Source organism: Lynx canadensis, chromosome D3 (genome assembly GCF_007474595.2).
Source record: "Lynx canadensis isolate LIC74 chromosome D3, mLynCan4.pri.v2, whole genome shotgun sequence".
NCBI lineage: Eukaryota > Metazoa > Chordata > Mammalia > Carnivora > Felidae > Lynx > Lynx canadensis.
In genome coordinates this window covers 39,866,222-39,885,717 of record NC_044314.2, presented here as the reverse complement: position 1 = coordinate 39,885,717, position 19,496 = coordinate 39,866,222, and the positions used below count along the sequence as shown (strand labels likewise).

Sequence of the window (19,496 nt, the reverse complement as noted above, 5' to 3'; positions counted from 1 at the left end):
CATTTAATTTTTGTTGTTTTTCTTACAGAGTTTGGACAACAGAAGGGAAACTCCATGGGATAAAGCAATAGATGACCAACTGTCTACTCCTGTCTCAGGATCACAAAAGCTATTCAGAGATCTCTTGAGAGCTCTTGAGAGAAAGGGGCCAGTAGAAACTTAATACAAGCTTATCAGTGTATAAGGTACAGCAACTCCTCAGTGTGTGCCTGTGATGAAACTACTTAAGAAATTATGATTTTCTTGGCAAAGGAATGGATTTCCATCTACACTGAAACAAGCACTCAAAAATCACTACTCGAAACCCAATTTTATATATTTTAGTGTTCACAAAATAACAAGCAATACAAAATACTTATGAAAAGGAGAACTAAAATAGCTTTCATACTTCCTTAAGAAAATAACTTTGTTTATTGCTGGAATTGACGTTGATTCCTCATCAAATCGATGTAAGGTGAGTATTATTAGAGGAAACCCATGTTCGAAAACTGAAAGAGGGAAGAGAAAATGTGCTAATGAAATCTAGGGATGATATAATATTTTTGAGAGGTTAAAATGGAAACTTTGTCCATTGAGACCTAGGGGAAGGAGATTAGACAGGAAAAATCCGTGATTCTTCCACTGGTGGGGTAAAGACAGGATGTTGTTGGGCTCGGATTCTATGCTGTCTTCTAGCAAAAAAGTCCCTTGGTCTCTGGGGATCACAGCATTCAGCATGGTAGCTGAGATGAGGTGGCATATTCCTGTGTCTTTTATTGTATCAAAAGAAAGGATATAAGTACAATGGATGATTAATAATTTATTTTGAATAATTGAATTAATGAATGAATGAATAGTGTTTGAATTCTGTGAGACATAGAAGTGTCCCCTACAGCTCCAAAGTAGTCCTCTGATTTATGTCCCTACGTGACTCCTTAATAAGGCCAGGTTATTAAAGGTGATTCCAATCTGAGCATATCTATTGTAGTTACTCTTACTACTTTTCAACTACTGGTCCACTCAAACCTTCAAAAAATATCACAGCACATGCTCATTTTACAGCTGGTTGGAGAGACTATTTGAATGTAAGTTAAGACAGCTGTGTCCTAGGCCAGCTTTTCTTCTAATTAACTGTATATGTGGTAAATCACTGAGCCACTGTGGTCCTACGGTTCCTCACTTGTGAAGTAATCTTTTATTTTACTTTCTATTTTTTTTAAATGTTTATTTATTTTTGAAAGAGAGAGGGAGAGAGCGTGAGCAAGCTCCATGTGAATGGGGGAGGGGCAAAGAGAGAAGGAGAAAGAGAATTCCAAGCAGGCTTCAGGCACCATCCGCGCAGAGCCCAATGTGGTGCCGGAACTCACGAACCGCGAGATCATGACTTGAGCTGAAGTCGGACACTTAACCCACTGAGCCACTCAGGAGCCACTATTTTTTATTTTTTTATTGTGTGGCACCCCTGTGTTTTATTTTTTATTTTTTAGTGTGTATGTGTGTGTGTGTGAAATTATCTTTTAAACAACTGGGTAACATTTGTAAAGGCATATCCAGTTCAAAATTTTTACAATTTTAGAATTGCAGAAATTATCGATAATCCCTGTGAAAATTAAATAATTTATAATAAATAAGTAGTTCCTTCCCCATGAGAAAATCATTGTTGAAAACACAGCTTCAATTAGATAAAATTACAAAAACAATTACTGAATCAAATAATCTGTTTCAGATGGACACTGGTGGCATAATGCATGACCGATGTGGCTTTTACATGCTTTACAGAGCCTGATGAGACATATGTAGGATTGTTTAATAATGACACATTACAGAGGTATGCCACAGTTATGAAATGGGTTGGATTTCTGAAAATCCTGTTTGATTCCTATCTCAGTTAACTGTTCCTTTCACTCAGGTGACGCTGTGACACACTCAATCTCAGCCCCTTATCTTAAACTGGAGATGACTATAACACCAATAATGACAAAAACTTTAGAGGATTACTGATGGACATTACAGAGACAATGTGTGCAAGCTGGATGGTACGGATACCAAGTCCCTCTAAGTGCCAGTTAAGTTCCGACTGATTCTCTAATGATTTGTATTCCCTTAGTCTGAAAGTCCTGAGAACTGGAGCAGGCAAAGGTGAGGCTTCACAAGTGGTTCACAAAAGAATTAAAAATATTTTTTAACCAGTTTTGAAAGGAATCGTGTTCTCAGCCAACAGAACACATCAACATTGGCTTGCTTGCTTTTAGCTTACCTTTCTTGGCAGACTTGAAGAATTGGAGATGGCAATGAAAACAAACGTGATTTTACCAATCTATTCATGGGTTTAAATATTTTGAAATAGTTTGAAAATATTTTTGAAATCTTTTAATGAAAATGATGAACATGTCTATTTTTACACAGAAGTGCAACCTGTTTTTCAGATATTTTTCTTTTATTCCCCTTTAGTGTTATTTTAAATTTCGAGATCTTTAGATTGGATTCTATTCTATCGTTACCCATGAACAGGGAAGATAAGAATTTTGCACATTTTTGTTTGTTTCTGATTTTTAAAGGGGGAAATATTCATCACTGCAAAATTCTGAAGTACAGGAAAGTATCAAGAAGCATGCACAACGGAAGCAGACATAATTTTATCACCAAGAGTAACACTAGAACATTCTAACACTTGAAGGTTGTAAATAAAATTGTGTTAAGGAAGGGGACATCATTATTTTTTACATTTAATTTGTTTTGCTTCTCCATTAAGCTTTGCTACTTTTAGCCTAAAAATACAAAGTATGAAAATGTATAATTTGTGTAGAGAGAATAATACTCCTTAAGAAGCACAAGCATCAAAATACAATTTACCATGCCAAAAGGAATATATGTCTAGAAGCCATAAAGTTATTCTAAAAACAGGAAAATAATACACAAAATTCCTTAAAGTGAGATCCATTTTATATGACAAGAAAATTCAACAAGGGAATGAGAGGCTGAATGGTTTTTTTGCATACCCAAAACTAAACTGGTCAAAGGACTAAAACCTATAATATATATATGCAGGAAATGCTGCAATATCAAAGAAGGGAACTAAAATATTAAAGGTTTTTTTTCAGTTTTGATGGCCAAATTCCATCCCGTAAGCAGTGCATTAGACGCTAATGACATACGATTTCTCACTGACAGATTTAACAGCATCAATAAGGCCTCTCTGTCCATTGCAGCAAATTGATCCTACATGACACTGACAAGGGCAGCCTGCACTTAATGACCTCCATCGCTGAAGGATGGAAATGAAAAATGATTGGAAGTACAAATAAATCTTTGAAAGTTTTCCTGAAACAGGTGTGCTAAAAGTGATTCGTTTGAGGGATCATCACAAATATAAACGCCATCTCCTAGCATACCTCACTGTCTGTTCATACCAGGGTCTCACTCCTTGGATCTTGAATCACAATTTGCTTTAATTCCAACATCAAGACGATTTTATTCCTACTATGGAAGTAGTGTGTTAGGGACTCTCTTAAAGGCCTGGTTTCTTCACTATTTATGCAGTATCTATTGGTCATTTTCCACCAAAGGATTCTAAATAAACTGATAACAAGTGTACATAAAATTTATTTTGGTTTCCCTTCTGGTTAGAAAAGGAAAAGGAAATACAGTATATCCATTGATTATTTTCTCCTCCTCAATTATCAGGAACAAATAGAACATGTTTAGCCTCAATAACAACGTCAAATGCATGAAGTGATTGGACAAATGTTCCATTAAAGTCCTTTCTTTCAATCCGGCACATGGTTTGAGGACACCAAGCTTTTGGCATATAGTTGTACTATCAATTTGTTCACAAACACATTTATTTCTTAATCTGCCTTCATCGTGCTACTAATTTTTTTTTTTTTCAACGTTTATTTATTTTTGGGACAGAGAGAGACAGAGCATGAATGGGGGAGGGGCAGAGAGAGAGGGAGACACAGAGTCGGAAACAGGCTCCAGGCTCTGAGCCATCAGCCCAGAGCCCGACGCGGGGCTCGAACTCACGGACCGCGAGATCGTGACCTGGCTGAAGTCGGACGCTTAACCGACTGCGCCACCCAGGCGCCCCCGTGCTACTAATTTTTAAGAGAAAAATACACACACACACACACACACACTCTCTCTCTCTCTCTCAATATATTCAGAAGCTTTAACTCTCAGGAGAGCAGATAGATGGCAAACATAAGCAGCATACCAGATGAATGCAATAGTTAGTTATAGTTGCATAGTATCTCTTTATTTTCAAAAATAACTACGGATGTCTCCTTCTTATTACTTATCAGTTTTCCTCTGAGGTAAATCTTATTTCACAGATGAGAAAACCGAGGCCAGAAAGGATACATAACTTGCCAAGATCACTGAGCTAGTAACTGGTAGAGATGCACTCAAATCCTGGCCTCTGTCTTTCCAATATTCCACCATACGGAGGGATAAATACAGCACTGGAATTTTAAACTACTAATTTACAGTAGAGTAATATGGGTGATGACTGTACGAGAAAGGATTCATTAGCAGCCTACCGGTTCTTATGACTAGGTGAATTGTTAAAAAAACAAGCATACCTCCAAATTTTGAAATTTAAATTCTGGGAAGATACAGAAATTCAAAGGGAAATAATTGTTTTTGTCAATGAGTATCTGGAGAAGAATACAGAGGAAGTGGCTGTATCTTAATACTCGAAGTGGAGCTTTTTCTTTCCTCTTCCATTTGAGGAGTATTGTGTATTTTACTTTTCTATTTTTATTATTACAGAACCTTTTACAAAATATGTGAGAATTTCTAGTGATTTCCACTAAACACAGAGGGTCATATACTCTCTAAGTTTATAATTAATACCCCTATTTATTAAGAAAATAGAAACAAACATTTGGAGTCCATACATCATGAAGAGGATTTTGAGGCATATCGTGGAAACTTACCTATAGATAGAATTGAAATTTGAAATCTATGATAATATACTTAAATCTTTAACTACAAAAACTTGGTATTCCAGGTCATAATAGAACAAATTAGTATGAAATGGTGGATGAGAAACTAAGTTTTTTCATTTCTCAAATATCCATTCAAAATTTCATTTCAAAGGTTGATAAAAATATTCACCAAAAATTTACAAGGAGGGAATATGCCATTTGGTGGCATACAAAGGACCACCGTCGGTGGTCCTTTCTTGTTACTTTCTGCAGCACGCATGTCAAATAAATCATTATTAGGAAAAAAATATGAAAACCTACCTGTTTCTTAGCTTGAATTGAAGCATCAAGTGATAACTGTCTATCATATAGATTGAAATAATTGTCCTTTTCTGTTAAGAAAGTAGTCTGTAATTCCTGATATTCTTGAGCTAAACGCAAATTTTCTTCGAGTGAATCATCTTGTATTTTCTAGAAGATAAATAAATATATATATTTAATTAAAGTCCTTTCGATTTCCTTGAATTTTTTTCAACATCATTTGAATCATCTACTAAGATTATATTATATATTGTAGAAAAATATTAAAGTTAAAAAGGTGCTTCCTCTGATACCAACATCCTCCTTGACTTAATAATTTTCTTTCTTGACGTACCTGGTTTCTTTCTTTCTTTCCTTTTTTTTTTTTTTTTTTTTAACACTGATTTACCAGAGTCTGTCTGATTTTTGTTCTCTCTCTTTCCCACCCTTCCCTCCATAATGCTTTGGGAAGGATCAGTCCTGAGATGCTCTTCCCGGCTTCCTAGAGGTTTTCTTCCAGTTTCCTACCCCCTTTTCCTTTCCCCAGTGCTCAAATAGGTAGAACACCCTTGGAAGCTTAGAATCCCATTTTCAAGAGGTTCAGAGTGGTGGCACTCACTGAAAATAGAGAATTAAAGAGTGAAGACAAAGACAAGGAACTCAATATTTAGAAGCACCATGAGAGAGCCATTATTTGCTCCTAGTATACTTTAACTATATTAAAGGTTAAATCTGTGAGCACCTGAGGACCTTATAGTATCCCCTCATGACTAAAGAAATATATGTTAAATCTAATACAAATCCCTTAGAATATAACTTTGGTAATATTACCAATTGGCAAACTAGGAGCTACCTATCATTTTAAATGAGATGTATGAATTCAAGTTCAGTTGTTGATTCTTTTTACATTTCTAGCACATATAATTTTCTCTGGTGCTTCAAAAAATGTGGAATTTATCAACAGCCTTAAATATTTTCAAACTTGTTAATCTAGTAATTCATTTTATGTAAATTTATTTAAGCAAAAGCCTTATTCATTACAACAATTTTTACAGTAGCAAAAAGTTTCAAAACACATAAATGTAGATTAATCATGATGATGATAATGATGATTAAATAACTAGATACAAAAACCACCATTGTGAAGCAATTAAAAATGTTTCTTTGGGAAAACTGCCATCACATCAAACCTTTAGTATAAGTTGTTAAAAAATATACTGCGGTATGAGAATGTGCATAGATGAAATGTAATTCAGCAGAAAATTGCCTGTACAAATATTTCTGTATTTGCACAGCTAAAGATTTATTAAGGTCAACAAACATATTTCTCATGAAAGCCTTGTATCCATATTGATCTCTAATGATGAATAGTATGCCACAGCTGTTCTTCAAAAAGCCAAAATGATGAACTGAGAACCATTTTAAATGTCCTTGTCCTAATTCTGGCACGGCAATTTCAAACTTTAGAAACTTTAATCTAATAAACTTATCTGAAATCACATAGAATTATCTTTTGGTAGGAGGACCAAGTATCCAGGAATCTTTTACTTTGATGGGGATGCTTTTGGGAAAAAAATGGTTACAGTTCTTTCTGATATGGTAACAACTTATTAAAATATAAGCCTCAAGTGATGACGATGGATCATTGATCAATATTCTACTGAAAGTGGGATGACGAATCATGTTGAGTGTTTTTGTTTGTTTGGTTTAGCATAAACACAACCCTGATATCTGAAGTCTTCTACTTCTCAATTACATTTCTTTCAAGCCCTAGATAGCTCCTATAAATAAACCTTGCATTAGAGAGGAGTGCTACAAAAGTTGTGGGATTTGCACTGAACGTATTAAATGGCACTTTATTGAGGATATATTTGGTACTTCATGCTTTGCTAAACTGTGTAATATGCAGTTTACTTTCAATTTCTGTATGATACCAGTTCTTACTGCTTTATATGCCTTAATTAGATACCAATAAATCAAATTGTACAGTTACGTCGATGAATCTTCAAAAAATTGTTACATCAGTCATGATATTTTACATGATCATTTCTCAGTAATGAATTTACAGAAGTATTTGCCATGTACTACCTATTCCTGACGATCAGTGACCTTCACATGTGCAATGAGGTTTCAGGTTTTTAAAAATTTTAATAATGATATTCTACTGACACTTTTTGAAAATGTTTTTTTTTTGTTCCACCTTACAACTGTGGGTCCACCTTACAACTTTGACTTGTTTAATTTTAACCAATATTATCACTACATGTGAATGAAACAAAGAGGAAATGATACCAGTGGACATATGTCCAAGGGAAATAATGCAACCACTACTGGCATTGAAAAGCTTATAATTGGTTAGCGGTAGAAGATATTTAATAAGGGCACACAAGTTGGGGGTCAGCAATATAATAAAAAGTGAGAAGAAAGCAGAAACTAATAAAGGAAGTAAGATGGCTCACATACTTTTAAATTCAAATCCAGCTGAATCTTACCTATAGAATCTTTCTACTTAAGGTCTTGGCTAAATGTGAACTTGAAAAACAATTTGTTCCTAAAGCCATTAAAGAAAAACGTGATTACAATTGGTGCATGTTAAAATAATTGTGCTCTGAGTTTACAGTGTTACTTCATTCATTCATTCATTCATTCATTCATTTTCATTAATTACCTATTCAAAACTTCGAATTTAATTACTACTATATGATAAGTTCTGGGATATAATGGTGAACCATAAGAATTTGTGGTCTTGTGTGAAGGATTTATAGTACAAATCACACAAATATATAATTAGAACACAGAACTTGTATTACTTGGTACACCGCTTGAGAGGTGAAGATTTGAAAGAAGTCTATAAAGAGCACTCACACAACATTTTTTGTAATGAACATTATTCTAAGGACACACTACATTGTCCAGCCTCAGCAAGAGTTTTTTCTCTGGGTCCATCATTGATGTTCACAAGGTATGTGAACCCTTTGAGACTGTACACAGCATTTTTCTGGGATTACCTAATTAGACCATGATTCCCAAAGTATTGAGAACCATAGTTTCTGTCACCAAAATGCTGAATATTGAAGGAGATTGAGACCCCAACGTATGCAAATAGTAGTTCTCCATATTCTTTTTCACTTGAACTTTCTTATTCGTTAAGACATGGATTTCATATTCGACATTTGCTCCATTTTCTCCATTTTTAGTTTATTTTTCTCACTCTTCCCCTTCTCTTTCCCTCTCATAGTAGGCAAGTAAGGAATAGGGAATTATAATTAGAGAACTGAGTTCTCTTTGCAGAAAACTATAGATCATCTATTTTAATGTTTCACCCTGTGATACAAAGACAATAACTTAGAAATAGGGCTGGAATGTTAATTTATAAATTCCACACACAATGGAAAGAACTGAGACAATAGCAATCATCTCAGTTTTTACATTATTATCCGCATTTAACAGACAGGAAAACAAAGGCAAGAAAAGTCAGGTAATGCAAATTGTATTTTCCCAAAAAAGGCCACAGAAATATTTCATTCTCACAAGTTGTTCCAGAACCCTGTTACTTCCTATCAAGAAGCATAGTCTATTTATCTTTCCCTTGAACCTGGCTAGACTTGTGTTTTCACCAGCCGATAAAGTATGGTGGAAAGGATGCTATGTGACTTTCCAGGCTAGTTTATTAAAAAAGCTAGTTTTAAAGAAGCCAGTTTATTTCATACACGCACACACACACACAGACATAGACACACACACACACACACACACACACACACAGCTTCTGCCTGGACCTCTGGACCTCTTTTGGGGGACATTCGTCCCTGGAACCAGACACCATATTGTAAGGAATTGAGACCACATGGAGAAATATGTGTAGGTGTTCCAGGAAACAACACTAGCTCAGGTGTCAGAAAACAGTATCCATCATTAGTAAATGAGTCATTTGAAGATGATTCCAATTCCTAGTTTCTAAGTCATCCAGCTGCTAGTTCAGAAAGTGAGACATGAGACAAGCAGGCTCTGCTATGTCCTGTCCAAATTTCTGACACACAGAATTGTGAGCCATCATGTTTGGGGATATCTATTATGCAACCATGGCAACTGAAACATCAGGTATCTTGTGCAAGATTTCACACACAGTAAGCGGAGGACTTGGGTTTTGTATCCAGGCAGATTGGCTCCAGATTGCATACTCTTCACCATCCAATATATTTCCTTTGTAAACATGAGCCAGCACTCAACACTATTCAGTGCTGTCTTTATAAAAGCTAATGATGTTAAAGAATCAAAACAAGTAACAGAATCACCTTGTTCTAAGCCTACTTCCACCGAGTAACTGTCTTTTTATAATCTAACTAACACATAGCTTGTTGACATAGATAAAATGGACTGCTGAAGGAAATTAGAACTTGGTCCCCTTGGAAGATACCTTTTTATTGTAATATGGGTGTGTGGGTTACATATCATCAGTCTCTTGTCTTTTGTTTTTTTGTTTTTGTTTTTGTTGTTCATTTACCCACATGATTCCATATTCCAGGATTTGATTAGACCTGATGCATCCACTGACAAGACCAAAAGCCCAAGTGCACAGACTTTTACAGCTGAGGCCGGCACAATTCTGGATTATGGCTGATGTAGCAGAGTAATGCTGCATTGAGTCCTATGGAGGTCCTGCCATATACACTTATCCTAGAGAAAGTCTAAATACATTTGAGTTTTTTTTTTTTAAAAATTAAGATGGATTAATCACAAAAGAGATTATACAAGTTGTATTATAACGCAAGTTGTATTATAAGAAAGAAACTTGATCCAAATATTCTAGAAAGATGGTTATGGTTTAAGGTACTTGCACTGTACCTGTATGTGTAAAAGCCCTACATAGCTATTTACAAATACTTTAATGTTATTAAAATAGTCCTAGTGTCTGTATCTACATTTATAGTAATGTGTAGTTTATACCCTCAGTTACTCTTAATATGGGCATTTGGATCCAGTTTGTCAGGCAGAGGGGCTAAATCCTTCTTTCAGTCATGTATTGTAAGAGAGTTGTCATCTTTTGACCCAGGTCTAATTCTAAATGTCCCATCCTGATATGATTATGTGTGGCTACCTCCAATGATCTTTTCCGATGATCTGTCTGTCATCTCCTGATTCTTGGCTATTAATAGCTTACTCCTTGCTTTTTGCAGCCCGCTGGGGCTTGCTGGCTGTTAGTGCCGGGAGTATCCGTGTTGGCGCACAGATTGTATCACACTCGCTGTGGTCTCATGGCTGGAAAGGATCGACTTCCTGCCAGAACCACCAGAAAACACAAGTTGTATTGTGGTATTTATTGATCAATTTACTCCAGAGTGTCCTCATGCCTAGCTTTTCATTCATTTACTTATTTGTTCATTCAACCATTTGTTTAGCAAACCCTTAGTAAGTTTATTCTCTGGATCCAGCTTCACAGCTACCCCAAGGATTAATGAGAATAGAATGTGACCCCTTTTCACCAGGGATTAGAGGGTAGAGTGAGAGGAGGCAGAAGGGTAAACACATCTATTGGAAGTGTTTCTTGGAGTGCCTGGAATTGATTCTACCAGGTGGAATTCATTCCACTAGATGCGGGAGTAGGCCAGAAAAGACTTCACAGGAAAAATAATCAGTGATCTGAGTCTTAGAGCAGTCTTTTATTTGGCAGGGATCAAAACTTTTCCTGCTACATGAGGTCAATATATATTTGAGCAAAGTTGGGTGAGTCAGTCCAGAGGAATGGTTTTATAGTCCCTTTAGGTCTATTAGATTGTTGTTACCTATGACTTGTGAGTAAGGCTTTCATAGATTGTGTTAAATGTTCTGTTATCTCTAGGCTTTAACATATTACTATGCAAACAATGAAATATACCCATATATTTAGACATCCCACCGATGCAGAGCATCATAAATAATGCTCCGTTCCAAGCACCAACATTTCAGTAGCATATGACCTTGCACATATGCTCTTGCACAAAACTATTGATAGCGTACTATTAAATCCCCACACATGCCTTTGGCACATATCTGCTGGTTTAGGGCACTGGATTGGTAGCTTTGCATGCAGTGACACTTTGATATTATTAAAATTAGGCAATAGAACTGATACTGATTCATGGAATGTGCAGGGATGGACTTTAGAATAAAGGAGACCTAGAGGCTTGAAGTCTCTTTGTGAACACTGTCACTTCAAAAGCATTCCCTTCGATTCATGGGAATTAACGTGGTGAACATAAATGCTGAAAATACATGCCGATTCTGTTACAATATAACAGACATGGAGAAAGCATATACTCTATTAGTTACATCACCTACTACGTGCATAGAAGCATTATTGTATTGCTGTTCCCTTAAAATCTATACACCAATTACTACAGAAAATGAGAGTTCTCCCCAGTGTTTCCAAGAAGCAAGTCTGTAAGAATGATATGTGTCGATACCCTGAAGCCTCAAAGGAGCAAATAACTGTTTTAACTCTCCCAGGACCCACTTCCTTGTCTGTGCTGCCATGGAAACCAGTCTCTTGTCCAACAGGAGTTCTCTGATAATTAGTCTTGAACATTCTTGATTTTTAAATGAACAAATCAGTCCTCTGCATCAAGGTTGTTACATGCCTCAAACTGTACACATTATCCTGTTTGACAAAATACTCTCTATTCACTAATTTATTCAGAAATGCTTACCAAGCAACTGGTATATGCGCTATGAGGGGCACTATGAGAGGTCAAATAGCACCTGCCCCTGACAGAGTCCAGGGGAATACTTTTTTAGCCACCCCACCTTACTACCCACATGTATGACTACATACAAGATTGCTTATCTTAGCTTCTTGATGGGGTTACAAATGTAGCTACTGTTGATTTACTCTAAGTTTAACAATGGATACTATAACATTGGCTCTTAGAATCAGAAGTATCCATTGAGTATCTATTAATCTCTGTATTAACCCTGTTTGTTCCTTATTATTTTAGATGCTATTCATTATACACATTTGATGCAGAATTATTGATACTAGCCTGAAAAAAATACACAATTTCAGGGCTGAAGAAACTTGCAATCAGATAAGGGAATTGAGGCATTCACAAGCTAACTACATCAGAATACATTATACATGAAGAAGGATAAAAGACATATCCAAATAATGATAGTAGTTCTATGAGAGATCAGTTCCAGTGAAAGTCATGAGCAAAGTTCCAAGGAAGAGTCATTTTTTAAAACAGATTCTGAAATATTTCATACACAGGGCCCTGTATGTATTTTCAGCAGAGAAAACTCTGTCCTAGAAACACAAATGCTCATTAAATATTAAAGCCCATGATTAAGGTGAGTGTATGTTAAAAAAAAGTAACATTTACCTCCATGTTGACTGTAGCGTTTCTCCTATAACTACTCAGTGGCTTTAAGAAATGCTATACAAATGCCACTTACATTTGTTAGTGAATTTCTAATCTGACCAGCTGTCTTCCATGTAATCGTATGCCCCTCAAGTATATCTAATATAACTGAGTAAAAAAAAATAGTAATAAGAAAAAGACTAGATAGATGATAGGTATTAAGGAGTACACATGTTATGATGAGCACTGGGTGTTATATATAAGTGATGAATCACTGAATTTTACTCCTGAAACCAATATTGCACTGTACGTTAAGTAAGTAGAATTAAATAAAAATTAAAGAAAGAAAGAAAAGAGTAAAAGTTGGTGTCACATAATCTATATACCCCAATGAATTTTTCCAAGTTAAAATACATGATTTAAATAATTACACTACATATACGTCCTCTGTAATTGATAATCCACAGTAATAATAATTCCTGTAAATCTATTTATAACTTATTAAATAAACTTGAAATTTTAACCTTGAATATATACTTGAGTTTAATGTGTCCTCTAATATTAAGATTGTTAAACAGAAACATATTTGCATAAAACTTCCTTGTTAAATATTTCTATGCATTTTCATAAATTAATTTCATAATTTATATTTCATTTGTCACTATTTAAAAATATATAAAGTCTGCTACTCTTGTCACCATATCATGTGAAAGACTGAACAATTTCCTCTTCATAGCACCTACTGATTTGAATAGTTTAAGATTTAGAAAGGTTTCCTATTTACTCACATTTTAATGATATACATTTCTACTTCACTGGTGGAAAAGGCTGATCAGTCACAGAAAGGTCAGTTAACACTAAATAGACCCTTTCTTTATGTAATTACAAAGAATAATATCTTGTGCTGATGGCATTGCACATGGAGTGGGTGATGCAGAGAATTAATGGCTGCCTTGTTGGCCCATGGGATAGAGATTCCAATACAATAACCACAACTTATTCTAATTATGCAGCTTTTTAAAAGGTCATCAGCAAAAAGAGTTAAGGAATTATCAACTAACTTTATCATAAAGTAATAATGCACTACATAAATGCAGAAACTGTAAGAGCAGTATCTAGACATTTTAGTACAAATGAAGACTGATCTAAGATGTTCAAATACATACGTTATAGCATAATGAAGTAAACTCATTAAAATGAAAATATCTGATATTTTATAACTCCTATTGATATCATCAAGTAACCTGATCTCACCTTATGTTTGTAGAAATGTTTAATTTTGAAAATGTTTATGCCAATGTCATTGTCACATCCATGCTATACCAGGATTTGAATATTTCTTTTAAAAATCGATTTATTATCAAATAATGCATGCTGATTAAATTACATGCAAATAATAGAGAGGTACATGAAGTAGAAAATCAAAGCCCCTCTTCACAACTACAAGCCATTTTTATACTGCAAACAGACAGTATTAACAATGCGTTGCAAGTCTTTAAGAACAAAAACTTTTAAAACATGCTTACATTGTTAATGAGGAAATGGGGGCTAGGAAAATCAATTTCTTATTTGAGGTCACACAGGAAGAGAACAGCATTAAGGCTAGAATACAATCTGATTTCAGCCTAATACCTTTTCTGGGACTACATCACTTCCTAGTCTTGAATGTGAATTATAGGGCCTTTAAGATTCCAGATTGATATGTGTGAATGCTCTAATTTTGAAATATAGAAATATATTTCAGCTCTATAGAAATATATAAGTATTTCAAAAATAAACTGGATGCTCACAGAGAAAAGAGTTTTGGAAATTAAAAATATATATACATATGCTTCAGTGTCTCAGTGTCTTTTCCTTGGGAACGTGGGGACAGAAAACATTAGGCTCATTTTCAGAGGTGCCAAGTATGAAAAGTACAATAAATCATTAGCACTCTAGTAAAATATTTTTATGGATAGAATTATTACTAATGCTTTTTCTCTTTTACTTCTCTCAGTTAGATATTCAATTAGATATTCCCCTTACTGATAAATAAAGATCATGAGCATCTCTAATCACCCGATGTTGTTATTCATATTAGGGCACTGTCCAAACCTTAGTGATGTATCTCAAGTAAAAATAAGATTAATTTTTTAATGTTTATTTATTTTGAGAGAGAGACAGAGAGGGCAGGGGAGGGGCAGGAAGAGAGGGAGACACAGATCTGAAGTAGGCTCCAGCTCTGAGCTCTCATTACAGAGCCCAATGTGGGGCTCGAACCCATGAACTGTGAGATCATGACCTGAGCCGAAGTGAGATGCTCAACCGACTGAGCCACCCAGGTACCCCTCAGGTAGAAATAAGATTAAAGGCAATTTTCGATAGATACTCATCTTGAGACACCTCATATCTACTCCCCAAATAACTTAATCCCAGTATGGAAAAAAATCACTTTCTAAAACAGGTCTCAGCAAACTACGGCTCTCCAGCCAAATCTAGCCCACTGCCTGTGTTTGTAAATCAATGTTAGTGGAACACTATCACTTCATTCATTTACATACTGTCTATGATTGCTTTTGTTCTGGTGGTGGAAGAATAGAGTAATTGCAACAGAGACTGAGTGGACTGCAAAGCCTAAAATATTCACTATCTTTTCCCTTATACAAAAAGTTTATTGACCCTGGCTCTGACCCTTAATTAATATACTCGTATCATGCAAAACAAAGTTTCAATTTAGATCTCTCATTCAAGATCTATTTTGGCTGTACATATACCTGCCCAAAGAGAAAGACTGCTGAAAAGCATTTGCTCTATATTTTTCCAACAGAGGTACATACTAAGGAGACATAGCCCATTAATATTCAAAAATGTCTCCAAGTCCTTTAAAATAATGACATGCTTGTGAGCTTTTAAAGCACTCTCAAAATGGACACAATAACTTTGCACGGAGTTGTCAGAGCTGTTAAGATACCATAAATAATGCCTGAATGTATCTACTCCACACCTTCTTCAATTAAATGTGGTTCGTGTAGGTCCTGAATTATAGGAAGCTAGAGTCTGTTCATTTTTCTACTGCAATTTCTGATTTGGGGGTCCATAATTAACGTTATGTTGGTAAGTTAACGTTTAATTTTGCAGGTGACATAGATGTCCATTCATTTGCAGAATGGCTAAGTAAAATGTGGTGGTCACCTACCCTGAAAGACCATAAAGTGATAAGAAGAGATGCACCAGCTATATATTATAGCAACACAGAATGATTTTAAAATATAGTATTGAGTGGACAAGATAGAAACAGAATGATAAATATTGCATAATTCAGCACATGAAGAAAAGTACCGATGAGACTTGGAAGATACAATAACTAGGAATTAAAGGTATGGGGAGGCAAACTAAATTCAAATGGGAAGATATGTAGATTCCATATAGTCATCAATGATAAAGTTCTCCCTTAAAATGATTAAATGGATGGGCTCCTAGATCTTACACATTTTCCAGGGTTTTAATGAAAACCCTTGAAATAAGTCAAAAACATCAAACAACTGTAGAGGAACATCTCTATAACATTAGGTCCCCCATGGCCACAACCCTAAGATTTATTCCGCATATCAACAAGGCATGGTCAGGGCAAATGAGAGCCTAAAGAAATCTGTCATTATAATTATTTATTAATTCATGGTTATTTCCTCTATGTCTTATTGTCTCTTCTCATCTTTGCTCTTCTTCAACTTATTTCTTTTTTTCCCTCTTCTCTCTTTTCTTTCTTTTGCTTCATCCTTGTTATGTTTGTCAAACATGAGTTCATTCAACTAAACTTCCCTTATTATCATGGTTCTCCTGATGATACTAACTTCCTTTCCCATCATTTCTCAAACTATTGTTCTTTCCAAGTCACCTTTTCCTACATTATGGCATAGAAATAGAAGCGTCTCAAAGAATGAAAAACATTTTGGATATAATGAGTGGTCCATGTATTTTCCTCACAGTATAGGTCACTTCATGGAAATCCAATACCATGAAAGAAGGATGAGATGTATATTGCACAATTCACTTGATGGCTGCCTTCTTTTTGATGTTGGCCAGATACTAATTTGGATAGTGGTGGTAAAAAAAAAAATGAATGAAACTGAAAATGTTTGGTCTATCTGGTCAGGCTGATTAGAGACATTTTATGTTTCTTTATCAATAGGCCATGCCAGCCTACTAGGAAGGCAAAGAGTGCCAACATAATAAGTTTGTTGAAGTAAGTAAAGTACATAAAAGCCTGGATTGTTCTGCAAGCATCCTGCAAGATGAGCAAACATTTCTAATAAAAACTTTAACTTAATAAATGAGCGACGTCTTGCAATGCAAGTAGTACGGGACACTGAATGCCATGTGATCATAACTGAGCCAATGGTTTTTCTCTCTCTCTCTTGCTGTGAGATTGTGAGTGATTGTCTCCCATGCTCAGATGCTCAGTCTTAGGCTGCAGTGTTTGGCAGAAGTCAGTAACTTTTCAGAACATTGGAAGGTGCCCACAACTGGCACTAGTGTATTTTTTGTCACTTCAAAAAATGGACAGTCCTTTGCTTTTCCATACAAGAGTAAGCTTAGGAATGCTTTGCTTCATTCTAAGTCAGGTTTCCTGCAGAAATAGACCCCTTCCTCTGATGCTTTATTGCCAGTTACATTAAATACAATATATGACAAGAGTTTATTATTAATACTGGAGTAGAGTCAACATCCGTGGTGAGCATATATAATGGCTCCCATGTAGAAAAAGGTTGAAAAGAAACGTGGTAAGAAGAAGGAGATGATTATGGTGGAAGTTAAGAAGGAAATCATCAAGAAGTATGAGCAAGGTATGCGAGTGGCCAAAACTGCAAGAATTTATAAGAAGTCTATGTCTGCATCTCATCTGCAGAGGAGGACAAAAAGGTGGAGGAATCCCTCACTTCAAATGAGATTAGGGAGATGTGTAGAATGTGGGGAAACAGTGCAAAATTTTGTAGAAAAGCACCACCCGAATAAGGCTGTAGCCGTGCGAGCTATGAATCTGTTTCAAGACAATGCAATGTCACATTTCCGCAAAACCCTCAAAAGGAAGCAAAAGCAAGAGTCATTGGATAGTTTCCTTATTAAGTTGCATGAAAAGAAAAGATTCCATTGAGCCAATAGAAAGCAGTGATTCTGTTAGTGATAGTGAAAGTCATCCTACATAATAACCCTCCTCTCTCGTTTCCCTCACAGCAGCCACGAAGGTTTTCAAAGGTAAGTGCAGGTTAATTTAATTTTCTTTATATTCTGTATTTTATTCTATTACATTATTTTAATCATTTTATATGAATATTTTGGGTTGTGGAATGAATCATCAGAGTTTCCATTATTTGTTATGGAGAAATTCGCTGTGATGTATTATCAAAGTGCTTTGGATTACAAGCATGTTTCTGGAACAAATAACGCTCACAAACCAAGGTTTTATGGTATATGACAAATAAAGTGTAGGACAAAATATTTTTATACAGAGATTATATGTTTAATCTATTTAAAGCTGTGAGGAAAAGGGTGCCTGGGTGGCTCAGTGGGTTAAGTGTCCGACATCAGCCCAAGTCATGATCTCTTCATGCGTTTGTGCCCTGCGCTGGGCTCTCTGCTGTCAGCACAGAGCCTGCTTTGGATCCTCCGTACCCCCCCTCTCTCTGCCCCTCCTCTGCTCTCTCTTTTTCTCTCAAAAATAAATAAATATTAAAAAAATAAAGATATGAAGAAAGCCAAAGAATGAATAACATGTAAAACAAGCTGAAATCTTAGGAGGGATGCATGACACAAAAGCAATAAACTTGGCATTTATAATGTTATTCTGAAATAATTCCTAATTCATTGATAGTAAATACTGTATTATGTATTGATACAAAGTGAAAGGTGTAAAGATTAGCATTTTTAATTTTTCTCGGAAACTGGTACTGGGTAATGCACAGTCAGTACTGTAATACTGTACTATGTTTATATCTGTCACTGCAATCACCATTATTTAGTATAGTTAATATCTCTATATTAATTTCCTCACTTCTGTGAACTTTTCGTGCCTTATTGGTTTTCTTGCCCAGTACATAGTAGTCTCTCAGTAAACATTATTGAATGAATCAACAGGTGAATGAAGCTACATAATACTCATGCCTTGTTGACACAGGACAGAGGAAATGGGTGGGTTTAAATTTAATAATTTTTACTTCCGTTAAAGTATCTACTTGTGTCAAAAGTTCTTAAATAAGTGGACTTTCAGAGTATTACAGTTGAATGGCATTTTAGGGACTTTTTGGTTTTCATTCTGTAGAGAAACATTTCACAATTCGTTTTTACAACATAAAAACATAAAAATTTATCCATTTACATTTTGACTGAGAAAAATAATAAGGTTTCCAGTTCTTTAAATCTTAGTTTGCAAAAGCATTTTAGTGTATAATCTCTCTGTGTTATATTCCAGTTTACTTGTAGGTTTTCCTTGGAAGACTAACAGAAATCTAAACTACCTGCTTTGCTGCCTTTATACACTTTGCTAAGCTGTGTTCTCACAACTCGGGAGATTAAAATAAAAAAAATAGTAAGACAGCTTCACAAGAAATAACTATAAGTTGATTTTTAAAAATTACAGAGGATCTTCATGGTTGCAGATGAATATGAGTGCTTTAAAAGAAAACTTAAAGTAGTAAATAAGAATACAATAGCAGCATTCAAATTACTTATCCCAAAGATTTTTGAACAAAGCAGTAATAAATTTCCCATGTATTTCAATGACTTAATTATGGACAAGTACAGTATTTTTAAATTGAAACAACACTTTATATACTGCTCTCTCTTCAGATAAGAAAGGCAATGCTACTCGGTTTCACAATGTTCATCCTTTCTTTGTCCCAGTTCCCAAGTGCCACTCTTACCCCTATACCCTTGCCAACGTCAGACCAATTTTCCTCCATCATAAATGTTTTTT

General features: G+C 35.3%; 1 protein-coding gene across 1 annotated transcript in view; it reads right to left on the bottom strand.

Moving 5' to 3' along the window:
• CCDC178 (coiled-coil domain containing 178) overlaps positions 1 to 19,496 on the bottom strand; it is a 368,290-nt gene that overhangs the window by 94,376 nt on the left and 254,418 nt on the right. Inside the window, exon 18 of the mRNA XM_030335810.1 lies at positions 5,232 to 5,381. Coding sequence (XP_030191670.1) covers positions 5,232 to 5,381 — 150 coding nt within the window. The remainder of the gene's footprint in view (positions 1 to 5,231; positions 5,382 to 19,496) is intronic.